We start from the raw sequence: 19,565 nt of genomic DNA on the forward strand, positions 1-19,565 counted from the left end.
CTGGACACCCCATGCAGAATCACCACTAAATACTTGAATATGTATTTCCCAGAAAAAGAACATTATTTTATGTAACCACAATAATATTATCCCCAAGAAATTTAATAATTATATAATGATATGTAATATACAGTACTTATTAATATTTCCAAAATTGTCCCCCAAATATTTTTTATAGCTGCCTACTATGCAGTGTTTAGGACTTAGCACAGAGAGATTAGTCATATCTATTTTATTACTAATGAATGCTGAAATGATTGATGACTTTACATGTAATTGTCATCTCATAGTTGCAAAGTAACTCCTGACTTTATTGTTCTTCAGGTGCTTAAAGCTAAATGTATTCTTTGGGGCGCCTGGGTGGCTCAGTTGGTTAAGCAGCCAACTTTGGCTCAGGTCATCATCCCCTGGATTAGAGCCCATTGCATCGGACTCTGCAGCTGACAGCTCAGAGCCTAGCTCCTGCTTTGGATTCTGTGTCTCCCTCTCTGCCCCGCCCTGGCTCGCGCACACTCTGTCTCTCTCTCAAAAACAAATAAACATTTTTTTAAAAGCTAAATATATTCTAAAAACACTTAGAACTGTCTAATTTGGTATCATTACTTTTACAGATGAGCCTGAAGTCTTGACAGAGCCTCCAAGTGCCACAACCACTACTACCATAGGTATATCTGCAACCTGGACAACTTTGGCAGGTTCCCATGGTAAAAGAAATAATACCATAACTACAACCAGTTCAAAGAGGAAAAACAGGAAAAATAAAATTACTCCAGAAAATGTTCAGATTATATTTGATGATCCACTACCAATCTCATATAGTCAGCCAGAGAAGGTAAATGGAGAGTCCAAGAGCAGCAGTACCAGCGAGAGTGGGGACAGTGATAACATGAGGATTTCCAGCTGTAGTGATGAAAGTAGTAACAGCAACAGCAGCCGAAAGAGTGACAATCATTCACCTGCTGTGGTGACTACAACAATGACCAGCAAGAAGCAGCCATCAGTTCTGGTTACATTTCCAAAGGAGGAGAGAAAATCTGTTTCTGGCAAGGCTTCAGTGAAGTAAGTTCCAATTTTCATTTTTATTATTTATAGTATCGTCACAAAATACTTTGTTGCTGAATTTTTTAGTAAAGCAAGCAAATTAACAATTGGCAAAATAAGGGTTTATCTTTGTGCTAGAGAAGTCAACAGTTTCATTTTAATTGAAGAATAAGCTATTTTTTAAGTTTTGTATTAATGAAAGATAAATTTATTTTTACTCTGTAACTTCTTTATTTTAGTTTAATTTAGCCCACAAAAAGTAATTGATTATGGTTTCTCAGAGGTTATTCTTATAATTCATCTCTGCTAATTTTGACCTCTTGATAGTATCTTCTTAAAAATTGGCAGTTCATAATATTTTACATATTGAAAAGTGAAAAATAAGTTCTTCATTTGTTCACCATATTTATTCCAAAGTAAATAAAAGAATAAAACTACATAACAGATTGCCTCTATCATTTAAAATTCAATATTCTGTATTTAATGTATTTTTCTTCTTCTGTTAAAGATTGTCAGAGACTGTCAATGAAGTGACCAGTAATTCTCTGTCTACTTGCACAAAATCTGGTCCATCTCCCCTTTCCTCTCCAAATGGGAAGTTAACAGTAGCAAGTCCTAAGCGTGGACAAAAGAGGGAAGAAGGATGGAAGGAAGTTGTAAGAAGGTGAGTGACTGTTCCTTGTTTTTCTCATTCTTTTTAGGTGAGATGTTGTTTACCTTACAGTTAGATTCCTCCAACTATTCCAAAGGTTGCAAACACACTGGTGGCCCTAGGCTGAATCTGATTGTAGCTGATGGAGATAGCCTCCACTGTATTATAGATGAGAAAAAAAATTAGATATGAGTGCTTTTAAAATTAGGAGAATTTACATTAAAATTACATAATTGTGGTATGTGCTTGACCCCAGGTATTTGCTGTTTGGTAGAAAACTAACTTAAGTACTATAAGGTGATAGATTGTGTCGTACTCAACTTTGTAATCTCAGAACCCAGTATGTGGTATCTTTTACGTACTTATAAGTATTTGAAGAATGAATAAGTACTGATTTTAAACTATCCATGTCCCCAGGATACATTTATTTTAAGGATTTTAGGACTAAAATATTTTATTATATTTTACTTTAGATTTTTAATATTATGTATATAACAAGTAAAACAGTATCCCAGAAACTAAAAGATGGTAAGATACCACAGAGGATCTCTTGTAAATCTGATAATGTATTTTAAAGAACTTCCCACAAATTCCAACAAAAAATTAAAGTTTTGATTATTTGAAATAAGAGATGTAATGAACTAAACTTATTAATCCCAAAATGTACTGTATAGTTTTTTTTTCATATTTTTGACCAAAGCCTCTCTGTACCACCATCGCTTCATCTGTCTCTCTCTCACATCCATTCACATATAACAGACACTTATTCACATATACACACTCTTTGGTATTAACTGAAATCAATCACAACATTAGAGTACTATCTATACAAAAATGTGGTAACTCCATTTTTTTCTGGGTATTTTATATTGTGATATGCTAAGAACTTAACTAATTTGAAAATGATGATCACTGACTTAATATTATGCACTTCAAAGGAATTATTAAGTAACTTAGTTACGTATATAAAAGTGCAGGGGTCTTACCTTTTAAGAAATATAACATTTTAATATCTCCTCTACCATTTTAAATAATCTGCTTGTTCAGTAAAGCATAGTTGGCTCATTTCCTAAAGCCTCTAAAAGAAAACAAGGTAACAATGCATTTTTAAAATCATCCTTTCAGTTATATATTAGAGAATAAAAAGAATGTGAGTCAGCCACCCAGAAGTGCCCACAAGAAGCCTTTCTTGTTTCTTCAGGCTGGATTAGGTGCCCCAACCAGTGTATCTTTTATACCTTATCAGAGCACTTGTGGCATGATGTTATTTTCCTTCTCGGTATCTACGTAGTCAGTATTTGTAGATATACTGGGAACCTTTGTCTGTCTTATTTGCCATTAGTATTTGCACTAAGAGTGCATGTGTACATACTATGTACTTTATAGATATTAACAAAGGATGAAAGTCAAAAAAACAAACATCTTTGGTAATGAGATGAAAAGCTATGATAAAAGCGCTTGCTTGTGTGCTCTAGCTCACCTTTTCTCTGTCACTTAGTTGCTTTTTATCACCTATAGTAAGAATAAGTAGAAGAGGCTAACTCAACAGTAATCTATTCTGTATTTACAGAAATGTATTTTAGCAATCCTCTCTCCTCAGGATTTTAATCATAACCAGTGATATTAACAATATATCTCAATTTACCTTTCAACTTTTAAACAGGTCAAAGAAAGTATCTGTTCCATCAACTGTGATATCCAGAGTGATTGGAAGAGGAGGCTGTAATATTAATGCCATTCGGGAGTTCACTGGTGCACACATAGATATTGATAAGCAGAAAGACAAGACAGGAGACCGGATAATAACTATAAGGCAAAACTGTCTCTTTTATTTTCTCTCTTTGTGTTTTACTGCACTATACCTTAATGAAATACAAGCATTTGAATTTTCAGTGGAACTTTGTGTTTAATATTATACTTTTTTAAAATTGGAATTTGATTAGTGTTTGAGAAGAAAACCTTTACAGTTTTTTTCTCTAATACATATGCCCTTGTGGAATATTTCTAATTGCTTTAAAGGAATTTTTCTTTTGTGAGTGTGTGGCAGAAGTTTAGATAATCTTTTCCTTACATAAACTGCTCATGCAACATTCTTAAAATTTTATTCTGAGACTTTTTAAAAAGGAATAGGTTTCTTACCCATTTTAAGCAGTAAGTTTCCCTTTTGCCCTTAAATTAGCTATTGTGATTTATTATTCTGAGGTTGTATCCTTAGAAAATGAGGTCAGTAATAGATTTAAATCTGAAATGAGTATTTGTTTTATATTGAAGGTATCTGTACCTTAATCCCCTTTAAATAAAGATATGATAATCTAAGAAATCATAAGTTTATGAAAGGCAGGTGCCCCTTGACAAGAGCTGATAGTTATCATAGTCTACCTTGAAGGAGTCAATTAGCCATTTCTGTTTTATATTTATCCTCCTCTCCTATCTTGTTTTTCCTTCTCTTAGGTTAGGTGAATAGTCCCAACCTGCTTTATCTAGACAAGAGGGAAGCAGATACCTTCTATGAGTAATTTCCCTCTTAGGGTTTCCATAATGTTTTCCTTGTCATCAAATATTTTCCTGAAAATTTAACACTAGGGTTTGTTGGCCATTGTTGGCACTGTCAGGATTCCTCTCATTTTGAGACATCTTTCCAGACGAAGTGTAATAGAGATTAGTCAGAGGTGGGGGTCATAGATGGGGTCATCTTAGGTACCAGGACTTAAAATAAAATACTGTTTTCTTACTGTTGTTGTTGTTGTACTTTGTTTTTACTTCTATTGCTGTTAACATTGATCAACTGTTTAATTATAGTGTCATTATTTTAAGTGCAGTGGTTTTTTTAACTGTAACATATTTTATCATGGGAAAATGATTTCTTAGTCTAAGGAAACAAGAGTTAAATGCATTTTTGAAAAGTCATTTATTATTTCTTTGAAAAATATAGCAGCATGACAAGATGTTTATTGCTCTTTTTGCAGAATACCTCAAGAATAGTCAGAAAATTGCTGCTTAACTTTTGTTATTTGTTCTCAGTATGTGTGCACTCATACGAATGGATTAAGGCTATACCTATTAAAAAGTAGGGGAAATTGCACGTAACTTTTTCTTTTTGGTCAACTTACAGGGGTGGCACTGAATCAACAAGGCAGGCAACTCAGTTGATCAATGCTCTGATCAAGGATCCAGACAAAGAAATTGATGAACTTATTCCAAAGAATCGTTTGAAAAGCTCCTCAGCAAATTCCAAAATAGGGTCATCAGCACCTACCACCACTGCTGCTAACAGTTCCTTAATGGGAATTAAAATGACGACTGTAGCTCTGTCATCAACATCTCAAACTGCCACCGCACTCACGGTGCCTGCAATTTCTTCTGCATCTACTCATAAAACCATTAAGAACCCAGTGAATAATGTGAGGCCTGGTTTTCCAGTTTCTCTGCCATTAGCATATCCTCCTCCACAGTTTGCACATGCTTTGCTTGCTGCTCAGACTTTCCAGCAGATCCGTCCACCAAGGTTGCCCATGACCCACTTTGGAGGTACTTTTCCACCAGCTCAATCCACTTGGGGTCCTTTTCCTGTCAGGCCTTTGAGCCCTGCCAGAGCTACTAACTCGCCTAAGCCTCACATGGTGCCTCGCCATAGCAATCAGAATAGCAGTGGTTCTCAGGTGAATTCAGCAGGTTCTTTAACTTCAAGTCCAACAACTACAACCAGTTCATCAGCTTCAACGGTGCCTGGTACATCTACAAATGGCAGTCCAAGTTCACCTTCTGTCAGAAGGCAGCTTTTTGTCACAGTTGTGAAGACATCCAATGCCACCACAACAACAGTCACAACCACAGCAAGCAACAACAGCACTGCACCCACAAATGCCACATATCCTATGCCTACTGCCAAAGAACACTACCCAGTATCATCCCCATCTTCCCCATCACCACCAGCCCAGTCAGGAGGGGTTTCTAGAAACAGCCCTTTGGATTGTGGAACAGCATCTCCAAATAAAGGGGCATCTTCCTCTGAACAGGAAGCAGGTAGTCCACCAGTAGTAGAAACAGCAAACAGTAGACTTTCAAACAGCAGCAGTTCTTCTGGGAGCTCATCAGTTCATTCTACTCAGCACCAACCTCCGGGATCTGTTTCTCAGGAGCCAAGACCACCTCTTCAGCAGTCTCAGGTTCCTCCCCCGGAAGTTAGGATGACTGTTCCTCCGTTAGCAACAACAAGTTCTGCTCCAGTGGCAGTGCCTTCTACTGCCCCAGTGACTTACCCTATGCCTCAGACGCAAATGGGATGCTCCCAGCCTGCTCCTAAAATGGAAACCCCTGCTATTAGACCACCCCCTCATGGCACAACGGCCCCTCACAAGAATCCAGCTCCAGTGCAGAGTTCATCTGTTGCAGTCCTCAGTGTCAATCACATTAAAAGACCTCACAGTGTTCCCTCTTCCGTCCAGCTACCTTCAACCTTAAGTACACAAAGTGCTTGTCAAAATTCAGTACATCCAGCAAATAAGCCTATTGCTCCCAATTTCAGTGCCCCCTTACCATTTGGGCCCTTCAGCACATTGTTCGAAAACAGCCCTACTTCTGCCCACGCCTTCTGGGGAGGATCTGTTGTTTCATCTCAGTCAACGCCAGAATCTATGCTATCAGGAAAATCCTCATATTTGCCAAATTCAGATCCTTTACATCAGTCTGATACTTCCAAAGCTCCAGGTTTTAGACCACCATTACAGAGACCTGCTCCAAGTCCCTCAGGTGAGTTTGTATTTTCTGACATTCTACAGCTATTCATTTATACAAGTGACAGGAAAACTCTTGGTCATTATCTAATATTTTTATTCTATGAATGGGCTATATAGACACAAATTGTTGTATTTGTTAACTTAAATGCTGTTTTGAGTATTGGATGTGTTGAGTATGGCATTTTTATATTTTTATTATTTTTTTTATGTTTATTTTGAGAGAGAGACCGTGTGAGTGGGGAGGGGCATAGAGAGGGAGGGAGGGAGAGAATCCCAAGCAATCTCTGTGCTGGCAGCACAGAGCCTGATGCAGGGCTCGAACCCACAAAACCTTGAGATCATGTTCTGAGCCAAAACCAAGAGTAGGACGCTCAACTGACTGAGCTACTCAGGTGCCCCAAATATGGCGTTTTTTAAAAAACTCTTTTTAGAAGCTACAATGGATTTTATGTTGAATTTCCCATAGATAAATTTATCAGACACATTTTTCTCTCTCCAAATAAAGCAGTCTCTTTTGTTTTAACTTGTTAAGTTTTTAAAAAATGAGTTAAAATTAAAGTTTTATTTCAAAAAAAGAATGAAGCTTTTTAAAATTTGATTTCAATTCCATTTTTTTCTTTTTTAATAATGAGAAAAACAGGGACACCTGGGTGGCTTGGTCAGTTAATTGTCTGACTTTGGTTCAGGTTATGATCTCACTGTCCAGGAGTTTGAGCCCTGCATCCAGCTCTGTGCTGACAACTCAAAGCATGGAGCCTGCTTTCAATTCTGTGTCTCCATTTTTCTCTGCCCCTTCCCTGCTCATGCTCTGTCTCTCTCTCAAAAATAAACATTAAAAAAAGAAAAAGAAAAAAATTAGAATATAGAGCCACATTGTTCTAATAAGGTAGTTACTAATCATATGTGCTCTTTAAATTAAAATTGAATAAAATTAGAAATTCCTCTTGGTCAAACTAGCCATATTTTTTTAAAATTTATTTTCCAGTTATATTGAGATAAAACTGACCTACATCACTGTGTAGGTTTAAGATGTACAGCATAATGATTTAACTTATATTGTGAAATGATTGCTTATTACTTATAAATTTAATTAGCATTTATCATCCTATAGATACAATAAAAAAGAGGAAAAATTATTTTTCCTTGTGATTTCTTTTCCTCTTAGGATTTTACTCTCTCTTAACAACTTTCATATATATCATGCAACAGTGTTAACTATAGTCTTCATGTTGTACATTACATCCTTAGTACTTATTTATCCTGTAACTAGAAATTAACACCTTTTGGTCACCTTCCTCCAATTCCCCTTCCTCACACCTCTGGTAACCACAAATTTGATCTCTTTTTCTATGCATTTTTTTTGTTTTTAGAGTCCACATATTGATAACATACAGTATTTGCCTTTCTCTGTCTAACTTATTTCGCTTACCGTAATTCCCTCCAGGTCCATCTTTGTTGTTGCAAATGGCAGGATTTCCTTCCTTTTTATGACTGAGTAATATTTCCTGTGTGTGTGTGTTGCACGTGTGCATACAATATTTTTATCCATTCATCTGTTGATGGACACCTTGGTTGTTTCCCTGTCTTGGCTGTGGTACTAATGCTGCTGTGAACATGGGAATGCAGATATCTTTTTGGGTTAATGTTTTTGTTTCCTTTGATATATTTCCAGAAGTGGAATTGCTAGTTCATATATAGCAGTTCTATTTTTAATATTTTGTGGAATCTTTATACTGTTTTTGGCTAATGACTACCATAATAGAAAGTACAAATATTAAACATATCTGTTTTCATAGAAAGCTGTATTAAACAATACTGATATTTATAGAGAATGTAAAGATCTCCTAGTTGTGAGTGATGGCTTTTTTTTAATACATACATAGTTTATTGTCAAGTTGGTTTCCATATAACACCCAATGCTCTTCCCCGCAAGTGCCCTCCTCCATAACCATCACCCTCTTTCCCCTCTCCCCCTCCCCCTTCAGCCCTCAGTTCGTTTTCAGTAATCAAGAGTCTCACGATTTGCCTCCCTCCCATGATGGCTTTTTTTTAACTTTTTACTTTGAAATGTTTTTAATTTATAGAAGAGTTCTTCTATAATTAACCCATCTTCCCCTAATATATATATTTTATATAATCCTTTATTTTTTAAAACTAAGAAGTTAATATCGGTATGGTATAATTAACTAGACCACAGACTTTATTCAGATTTCACCAGTTTTTCCGTAATGTTCTTTTCCTGTTGCAGTGTCCAATCCATGATACCAAGTTGCCTCTAGAGCTATGTATTTTAATATGAACATTTCAAGTAATTAAAGATAAGCAAGCCAAAGCGGAGATAGACAAACTATTGCCCATGGGCCAAATATGGCCTGTTGCCTATTTTTACATTCGTAACTTTTTAAAACTGAGATTCAATAATAGTGTAAGATTTTTTTAACGATTTAAAATATTTTTTTAAATAATGTGACACAAAAAAGGAAATTGAAATTTAAGTGTTCATATGTAAAGTTCTTTTGGAACACAGCTGTGCCCATTCATGTACATACTGTTATAGTACTTTCATGCTTTAATGATAGCTTGAAAATATTTACTATTCAGCCTTTTGGAACAGTGTTGCCAACCTGATCTGTGTTATTGAAGAGATGACATTGTGGGACTAAAAATTTCTAAATTTAATGGGAACTGGATATAATTTTTACCTGTTCCTATGACATGTGAATACAATGTAATGAACATAGTCAATAAATATATCTTTGCTGGGGGCTGATTGAAATATTTATGTGTACTTACAAAAGAATACAATTTCTCTTGAGTACTAACATGTTAGAATAAATATAATTTAATTTTAAAAGATCATCATATGCCAGTGGATTGGAAATGTTTTTATATCTCATATTTATGATAATTGGAATTTATTGAAAATACTTCACTTTTCAAAAAATGTGAATTCTAGGTAATGTGTTGAGAAAGACTAAAATTAAGATTTAGAGAAAAAGGAAATAAATTCTTATTTTGTGAAACGGCATGGAAAAAAGGCCAGCTCTATAAGAAAAGTGAGGTTTTGGGGAGTGTACTGTTGATTAGAGCCAAAGTTAGCATTGAAGTTTAATTTGAGAGTGTATTGGGGAACACTACTCAATTCAGGTCAGCAAAATAGGCATGTTTGCCTTCACAGTTCTACCACTATTACTACACTCAAGAAAATTAACATTAATTCAACAATACTAACCAATATGCAGTGTATCATCCCAAATATATCCATTATGCCTCTGTGTTTCTTTTTTTTCACTTTTCATCCAAGATTCAGTCAAGCTTCACACATTGCTTTTGGCTCTTACATTTCTGTGGTCTCTCTTGGTCTAAAATCTCACTACCTGCCTTCGTTTTTCTTGACATGAATCCTTTGACAATTCTAATTGTGTGTAGAGTGTCCCACATTTTAGATTAGACTTACCTTGTGTTTTTAGTCCATGATTACACTCAAGACAAAACTTTTTGGGCAGGAACATCAAATGGGTGATGTTTTAAACCTCACACTGCATTACATCAGGAGGCATTCAGCAAAGATTGTTTCACTATTAGCTATGGAAAGGATGGCCACTTAGTTAAGATGTTGATCATCATCAGTTCTGTCTATTGTAGAAGTACAGCTGTGTTTTTCCCCCTATAGTTTTTTAGACTTTTTTTTTTTCATATATGGGATTGAGTTTATTATAAAAAAGGTAAGAAAAAATGGGGTTTAGAGCACCTGGATGGCTCAGTCAGTTGAGCATCTGGCTTCAGTGCAGGTCATGATCTCACAATTCATTGGTTCGAGCCCCGCGTCAGGCTTTGTGCTGAGAGCTCAGAGCGTGGAGCCTGCTTCAGATTCTGTGCTTCCCTCTCTCTACCCCCTCCCTCACTCTTGCGCTGTCTCTCTCAAAAGTAGGTAAACGTTTAAAAAAAGAAAAAATGGGGTTTGAGATAGGGAGGATACAGCTGGATAGGGATTTTCATATCAGGTCTACTATCCACAGCCCTCTGCAGCCCTGCCATTGGTCTACCCGATTCTTTCACATCAAGAAGTTGATCTTGCAAGTCATTTCCATGTAGAACCACCAGCAGGTTTTATAGCTTCTCCTCTGTCATTGGTGACCAGGCTTTTCAGAGTACTGCCGTTGCTTAATCTCCTCAGTGAGCCCATCCATGGTGAGGTCTGTTTAGGGTTCTGTATGCACTTTCTGTGTTTTCTTCCTGTACCATCAGAGTCCTGGCAATGAACTTCAGATGTTTTGCCATGACTTTGGGATTTAAAACTTTACTCTGCAGGACTCTACACCCTCTGGAGTCAGCTGCCAGGAACCTAGCTCCTAGACTTTATTTTTTAAATAGCACTTTTAGGTTCACAGAAAAATATAGAGAAAATTGAAAGATAAGTACAGAATTTCCTACAAAACTGCCCCAACAGGCATAGCCTCTTCCATTATCAATATCCCCAATTAGATTTGTACATTTGTTAGAATTGATGAATCTATATCAACATATCCTTATCAAAGTCTTTGGTTTTCATTAGGGTTCACTTTTGGTGTTCTGCATTGTGTGGGTTTGAACAAATGTTAGTGACATGTACCCACCAGTATAGTATCATACAGAGTATTTTCCGTGTCATAAAAGTCGTCTCTGCTTTGCCTAATCATCCCTCTTTCCCTCCTGAGTTTAAAGATAAGCTTTTATGTAATTCCTTGGCCATTAGGCCAGTTGAAATTCCAATGTTAATATTAAATCTACATGTATTCTATAATTAAAGTATCATTAAAAAGTAATTATCCTTGATAATTATTCTTTTTTTTTGTAGTTATCTTTATAGAGGGAGGATGATAAGTCAATGGACTGGAAGAAATAAGCAAGGAGAACCTAAAATATTTGGAGGTCTTTTAGGGGACTCTTGAAATGTTAGGGTTTTTAAAAAAATGTTTTTCTCTTACAGGTAACTTATAAATTATCTTCTGTATTATAGGTATTGTCAATATGGACTCGCCATATGGTTCTGTAACACCTTCTTCTACACATTTGGGAAACTTTGCCTCAAACCTTTCAGGAGGTCAAATGTATGGACCTGGGGCACCCCTTGGAGGAGCACCCGCAGCTGCTAACTTTAACAGACAGCATTTTTCCCCACTTAGTTTGTTGACTCCATGTTCATCAGCATCAAATGGTGAGTGTTATACGTTATAATTCCATAGGAAGAGTTTGTATATATGTTTCCTTAAGAGCAATAGGTTTTAAATGGGAAAAAACAAAATATGACTCAAGACCTGTGAACAAACCTTGAATATATCAAGACTCATGAAATGGGAACAGAGGAGCAAACATTTTTATAAATGGCAAATGATTAAAAAGTCTGAAATACATTATAATTTTGAGTGATTTTAACTGCTTATAGAGGTAAAATCACTGCTTAGTTTTGTTCTTAGACTCCTCTTAACATTAATTTTTATCCCCAAGTGTATAGCAGATCTAGTTCAGTGTCTTCTATGTTAAGCTGAAGCTTAACCATTATAGGAGTAAACATCCCTTAAGATGTCTCCAAACAAGTGATTTATAATCACCTATATATAAATATGTATGTAACATATATATGTAAATAAGAATTTTTGATTTTCATGTTCATGAAAAAATAGGAATTGGGAGAAAAGGAGTTAAAATTGCAACATGACTGCTCATTGAAAAGGGTTAACCTGAGGGGTGGGTGCCTGGGTGGGTCAGTCAGTTAACTGAGTTTTGCTCAGGTCATGATCTCACAGTTAATGGGGCTGAGCCTCCTATCGAGCTCTGTGATACTGGCTTGGGATGCAGTTGGGATCCTCTCTTTCTGTCTCTGTCTCTCTCTGCCCCTCCCCTGCTCATGTGCACACATGCTCTCTCAAAATAAATGAACTTAAAAAAGTAGTATTAACCTGAAATTTTTCTAGTAAATCTTTAAAATAGAATGAATTCTCCAAAGCAGAGAATGTTTTTATGCATAATAAAAACATACTTATTGGTGTTAATGTTTATTTAGGAAATTCAGAAATTTGGGGATGAAATTCACAAAGTATAAGTAGTTTTGCCCTATAGTTTCTCTGTGTGGGCTTTCCATTGTTCTTTTATTTTCTTGTTTTTTGGTTTGATTTTATGTTCATTTGATTTTTGTTTTTATTGAAAAAGCATTGTGCTTTTTGTAGCAGTGCAACCAGTATAGGTTAAATTTTCTTTCTTTTTAAAAAATTTTTTTTTCTCAACATTTATTTATTTTTGAGACACAGAGAGAGATCATGAGCAGGGGAGGGGCAGAGAGAGAGGGACACACAAAATCGGAAGCAGCCTCCAGGCTCTGAGCTGCCAGCACAGAGCCCAACGTGGGGCTCATAGCCCCGAACTGTTGGATCATGACCTGAGCCGAAGTCAGACGCTCAGCCGACTGAGCCACCCAGGTGCCCCAGTTATAATATGTCGCTGATTGATACAGAATATCACTGAAGCCAGGCTTATTGTTTTCGTTCCAACAGCTTTTTTTTTAAGTTTCAAAAAATTTGAGAAATTTTCAAAGTTTTAGAAAAATTGAAAGAATACTTTAAGAAGCATCCATATTCCTTTCAATTGGTAATTCCTTAAAATTAGCAATTTTTTAAACATTTTGCTCTGTTTTGTTTTATCTCTGGTTTTTTATTGTTGAACCATTTGAAAGTAAGTTTCCGATATGACACTTAAGACCTAAAAACTTTAGTGTGCATCTCGACAATAAGGATATTTTCTTACATAGCCACAATACCATTACCAAATATCTAATGTATTATCATTAATTTAGTAATGTCACATCATATGCATTACCTATTCAGATATCGCCAATTGCCCTAAAACATTTTGATACATTTTTTCCCCCCTTTGAACCATGAATCACTCAAGGTAAACATACTACATTAGACTATGTCTCTCAGGACTACCTTAAAAAATAATTTTAAACTTGTAAGAATAGTACAAAGAACCTTTGTATATTCCTCTCAGATTCACCAGTTGTTACCATGCTGCCCCATCCTTATCTCGGTTTTTGGATGTGTGGGTGTATAGAATTTCTTTCTGAACCATTGCAGAGTTAGTTGCAGATATCAGGCTACTTTCCCCTGAATATTCTAGATGATAATATTTCTTAAAAATAAGAATACTCTCTGCCACAGCTATGGTACAGTTAGCAAATTCAGCAAATTTTATCCTGGACAATATTTAATAAATATTCCATATTTACATTCTGCCAAGTGTCCCCGTAATATATTTATTATTTCCTCTCATCTAAGATTCAAATCAAGATCACAAATTACATTGAATTTCATGTCTTTTTAGTGTCAAATATTCTAGAACTGTTTCCTAATCCTTTCTTTGTCTTTCAAAGAAAGACATTTTGAAGAGTACAGGTCAGTTGTTTGGTAAAATTCCCCTTAATTTGTTTCTCTTGTATTTCTTCATGATTAAATTTAGGTTAAGTGTTTTTGACAGGAATATTAGTATATAGTCAGTGTTGTATCCTTCTCTTAGTACATTACACTAGAAAGTATAAAATGTTGTTTGTGCCATTATTGGTGCTTGAATGATTTTGTTAGGATCCTGTATAACAGGTTTCTGTACTGTCAAGTTATAATTTTTCCCTTTGTAATTAATAAGCAATCTGTGGAGATTTTCTCTGAGACTATGTTCTTATTCCTTGTCATCCTTTCAGGCAGATTGTAAGAGAATGGAGGAAGAACTAGCACTTGTCTGAGTAATATAAAAATGTTGCTTTTTAAACAATGTTAATGTTTATTAATTCCAGGAAAAAAAACCCAACTTTGTTAAAGGAAAAGTGCTAAAATTGAACATAAATAGAAACAAACATCTTTATTTCAAATTATTAACGTAAACCTACTAAAAGAAAATAATCCAGGGGTGCCTGGGTGGCTCAATCAGTTGGGTGTCCCGTCCTTGATACAGGCTCAGGTCGTTATCCTATGGTTCGCGGGTCAGGCCCTGCATTGGGCTCTTGCGCTGTCAATGCAGATCCTGCTTGAGATTCTGTCTTCTTCTTTCTCTTCCCTTCCCTGCTCACGCTGTGTCTCTCAGAAATAAATAGGGGCACCTGGGTGACTCGGTTAAGCGTCAGACTTCAGCTCAGGTTATGATCTCACAGTTCGTGGGCTCGAGCCCTGCATCAGGCTCTGTGCTGACCGCTGACTCAGAGCCTGGAGCCTGTCTTCAGATCCTGTGACTCTTTCTCTCTCTGACCCTCCCCTGCTCATGCTGTCTCTCTCTCTCTCTCTCTCTCTCTCTCTCTCTCTCTCTCTCTCTCAAAAATAAATAAAACCATTAAAAATAATTTTTAATAAGTAAAAAAACATAAATAAAACAATCCGAAAAACTCTAGAACATAGTACTTTATATACTCTTCACTCTAAAGACAAATAGATTTTAGACAAATCTTCAATTCTGCTTAGGACATGAGATTTTTATAATGTGGATAAGCAATTCTAAAATTCTGAGGTTTATTATAGGATTGGGTTAATAAGTATGTTGATGATGTGTGATGCATGTTCCTCACTGTAAGAAAAGAGAGGTGTAAAATAGGGAAAGGCAAGGAAGAACCCTGTGGAATTGGATTAGAATTAGAGGGTCACTGTAAACTCATGATTTTTCAATTATCTATATACTGGAGTGAGTCATATAAAATTGCAATTTTCCCTTCAGCTCTATCTACTGAACAGGCCTAGAAGCAATTAATCTTTAATTGCAGTGAGCATATCCAGTATCCAGATCTGTCTGTTAAATATTTTTGTCCACTGAAAGAAACTTTTTTTTCTTTTTTTTTTTTTTAAGAGAGAGAGCACATGAGCACAATTGAGGGAGGGGGCTAGAGGAAGGGCGAGAGAGAATCTCAAGTAGATGCTCACTGCAGAGCCCAACATGGGGCTTGATCCCACGACTCTGGGATCATGGGCTGAAATCAAGAGTCTGATGCTTAGAGGACTGAACCACCCATGTGCCCCAGAAACTAGGCTTCCTTAGCTGATTCTAGAGTTGGGGGGAGGGAAAGCATAAGGGGAGCTTGCAAAGGCTTGTGGTGTTAGTACTCGTTAGGACACATGAGGCAGCCTAAAGAGGCTCTCGCTGGCCAAATTCAGGAAAGTTTGACTACCAAAATGAATAATGGCAGCCCATGGGATAAAATAAGAATTGATAAGTCCATAAAGATTATGAATAAGATTTTAGAATTTAATTTCATTTAGTTTTATTTTTTTAATAAATTAAAATTTTAGAAGGGAACGCTCTTCCTTAGAGTATAGGGACAACTCATACATGTGGGAGTTATAATTTGAATCATTGTTTTATGACCTTAAAGTGATTCAGGCAAGAATCTCACTTTTACCTCTAATACTGAATTTTTAACCAGTCTGTACTTTCTTCACTTAATAGAAATGTTAATACTGTTGTTTTTTAATGACCACTTAGTTTATTTTATCAAGTTTTCAACTCTTCTTTAGGTAATCTGTTCATAGGAATGTAATTTTATATTTTCATTTCTTGGCATCTTTCAAAATTTTGTTTTCAGTATTTATCTAGATACCTTTAAAGTCATTCTGGGTGCTGTCGTAGAAGTAACCACAGAAGCATGTGACTTATTTTTCATAATATATTTGTCTTGTTTTATGTACTTAATGGGTTCTGTCATATTTCTCCATATAGTCTATTTCTCTTCTCACTCCCTCTCGTTTAGGACAATGGAGATCAGGATCATGGCAAGTTAAGTTGAGATGTGGGGACACAAGACCTTTCCTTTAAAATTGTTTTTAGAAAGCAAAGAACCCTTTCTTGAGGCCCCAGAATAACAGATTGGTGACACCGAAGAACCTTTTGCATATAAAGGATGGGCAGAGATCACCTGAGCCCTTACTCCATTCAAACTACTAAGATCTGTTTTACCAACACTCAGTCAGCTTATGCATTGATTACTGATCACTGACTCTGGTCAGTGATTTGGTCAATGGGCCGTTTTGACATTTGGTCTTATAAAACTTGCCAGATCAAAAAGCAGTAAAACATAGTTTTGAAAAGGAAGAAACCAATTTTACATTGTGACCCAATATAAGTGTGTGTGTGTGTGTGTGTGTAGTTGAAATAATATATTTACAACACAGTACTTATCCTTACAATGTATGTTGCATGCTGGTATTTTCTATTCTGTTTTCTTTCTCCTTTAAAAAGTTTTTTGTAAGCTAGTCATGACCAACCACATTTTCATGATCAGTGGTAGTTTAATAAATGCTGAACAGAGGCATGAAGAAAGTACAGTGTAATTTTCTTACAGGAACTTAAAATTTTTTTTGCTATATAAGTCACTTTGCTTTTTCACTTTGAATTCAGGACTTGCTGTCCTTTCAAAACCAACATGGATTTACCATGAAGCCAATAAAGCTTAAGCTTCAGGATACCTTATTTACAAGTGGCCCTCCCCAAGTCCTATACCTAGTTTTGTGTCTGCAATTTTATATTCTTTTTTAAAGAAGGTTCCCCAAATTGTATAAGATCCCGCAAAACTTCAAGATTGTTTTTTTTTCTTCAATATATAAGCTGGCATATTTTTTCTTAATTTTTATTAGTTAATTTATTTATTTGAGAGAGAGCAGGGGAAGAGCAGAGAGTGAGAGAGTGATAGAGAGGATCCCAATCAGGCTCTGCGATCAGTGCACAGAACTTGACGTGGGGCTCAAAATCACAAACTGTGAGATCATGACCTGAACTGAAAGCAAGAGTTGAATGCTTAACCAACTGAGCCACCCAGGTTGCCCCCTAAGCTGGCATATTTTAAAACAACATGACTCTCAATTAAATTTTGCTTTATTTTTCCTAATTATATAATTAGAGATGAGAACATAAATTATAATAATTTGGTGCGTTTCATGGCAAGGAACATGAACCCAACAAAGGAATCTCGAGGAAAATGGTGTTTACTTTTTAAAGCTATACAGTACCATTTGCAGAACCATGCGGGGTTTGATCCAGGGCCATCTTGAGAACCAACCAGCTATTCCCTCCATCTCTCTCTTTAGAAGATTTATAGTCCCTCAGTCATGGTCTGTTTGTTCTGAGTCCCTCTTTAGTCCCTCTACCCTAGGCTTCTTCATAATCTCATCTCATATGTGGTCCTTAAAGATTCAATTCATAATGGGGTAAACCAGTTTTTCTCTGTTTATCAATTGTGCCTTTCTGGATGAGGAATAAGATTGCCTCACCTCCTATGTTCAAGTCAGGCCATGTCAGTCCTAGATTGCTGCTAGCCTGCAATGAATTATTCTTTACTCAGATGCTATCATGAGTCCAGTCAGCCTGCAGGGAGGAAGCAGTAAACAGTCATCTGATAATATGGCTGTAGGATTGGCAAAATCTGTGAAGGGGACCAAATCTCTTAAATGGGGCAAGTCAGCAGGCAGGCCTTGTTATTCTGTTCATTTAAACAATATGGAGGGTTGCTGTTACTTTTCTTTGCTTTTGTTTTTGGAAGGATTCAGGAAAGAAAAGAGAGACTAGATCCAACACTGAGGATTGGGCAGGTTTCCAGGGGTCATTCTGGGAGAGGTAGAACTCATTTGTCAATCCTTCCATCCATCCATTTTTCTTGCCTACCTGCCACCTTTGACGTTGTCTCGACATTAGTTATACTGGGTTGATTTTTCTCAGGTGTAATTATGTCGTTTCTATACATAGTTTAAGAAAACAGAACCGTATTAAAATTTTTTTTAACGTTTTTATTTTTTTTTGAGAGAGAGAGAGACAGCGTGAGCAGGGGATGGAGAGACACAGAGAAAGAGAGGGAGACACAGAATCTGAAGACAGGCTCCAGGCTCTGAGCTAGCTGCCAGCACAGAACCTGATGTGGGGCTTGAACCCACAAACTGCAAGATCATGACCTGAGCCGAAGTCAGATGTTTAACCGACTCAGCCACCCAGGCACCCTAGCAAAACCTAAAACTTTATCCCTCGTGTTTATACCTTCTGGAATATTCTGTTATTTCCAGTACTTTCCTGAGTTTTGTCATTGTTTCCAGCTTTACTAAATCTGAATTATGCTGTTTTTCATGTTTTTCTTTCATTTCTTTTAGCTCACATTAGAATTTTAGAATATAGTTTTCTTTCTGATGCACCTTTGGAATTTTAGAATATGACTTTCTTTCTGGCATGTTTTTATTGTTTGTAAGATGTTATGCGTTCATATCTCTCTTAGTTCACATAATAGCTTTGTATGGAATTTGACCACAGTTCTCTTCTGTTTCACATTTTAAATGAAATGAGCTTTCCTGAACATTTAGAAGGGATAAGTGGATCAGATACCTTTTCTAGCTTAAAGGCTCTAAGAGTCTGTCTTTTAGGTGAGTGTGCACAAAGATGGCCTTGTACTTCATCACATTTCCTGCTTTGTTATCCTTACCCTCCCACCACCCTCACCTCTGCCTTACTCTGAAATGATCTTGCGTTTTTTTGCTCTGTTTTCTCTCTGGTGCTCAATTTGGAATCTGTTCCCTCCAAGAAGTTTCCTATCAGTGTGGGGCTTTATCCTGGAATGAGATTTCAGCAGGTATTTTTGAGAATTTGTAAGGCCACTTTTATTGCTCTAACTTCTTCAAGATTATTGCACATCCCTTGCAGTTACCTAGCATAGGCAGAACTTGCCTGGTTTTACCTGCTGTTCTCAGATTGGCCTTTTCTGCTTTTCCTCTGACTACCTTTGACGGTTTCGTTGTTCTCGTAGTCTGTTCTTAGGTCTGGAGAATTGCTTCTTTTCACACAGATGCTGATAACACAGAGGTCTTGTAGTGTTGGTGATTTGTTCCCATTCACATGTATCTTTTGATTCATTTGGATACTTTTGTCTGTTAGCTTTGTTATAGATGTTATCCATGGGTCATTGGCTTTGTTAACTTGGCAGATTGTTTTATGGAAGGATTTGGGAAGAATCAAAACTTGTGCTGCTGTACCTCCATCTTCTTAGAATTCCCTCTTATACCAATGTAATTTTAAGGTGAATTTAAAAATATTTTTAATTGCTTCAAAGACATGTAGCTGGCTTTTCTATTTTGCTATGATTTGTGAAAAAG

General features: G+C 36.3%; 1 protein-coding gene and 1 pseudogene across 2 annotated transcripts in view; one reads left to right on the forward strand and one right to left on the reverse strand.

Annotated features, from left to right (window-relative positions):
* ANKRD17 (ankyrin repeat domain 17) overlaps positions 1–19,565 on the forward strand; it is a 131,548-nt gene that overhangs the window by 106,634 nt on the left and 5,349 nt on the right. For both annotated transcript variants that reach the window (XM_029945023.1, XM_029945032.1), the window contains exons 26-30: positions 612–1,059; positions 1,550–1,705; positions 3,357–3,506; positions 4,806–6,442; positions 11,429–11,626. In XM_029945023.1, coding sequence (XP_029800883.1) covers positions 612–1,059; positions 1,550–1,705; positions 3,357–3,506; positions 4,806–6,442; positions 11,429–11,626 — 2,589 coding nt within the window. The remainder of the gene's footprint in view (positions 1–611; positions 1,060–1,549; positions 1,706–3,356; positions 3,507–4,805; positions 6,443–11,428; positions 11,627–19,565) is intronic.
* Positions 10,425–10,710, reverse strand: LOC115286674 (annotated as a pseudogene).

The sequence above is a fragment of the Suricata suricatta genome, chromosome 1 (genome assembly GCF_006229205.1).
Source record: "Suricata suricatta isolate VVHF042 chromosome 1, meerkat_22Aug2017_6uvM2_HiC, whole genome shotgun sequence".
Taxonomy (NCBI): Eukaryota; Metazoa; Chordata; class Mammalia; order Carnivora; family Herpestidae; genus Suricata; species Suricata suricatta.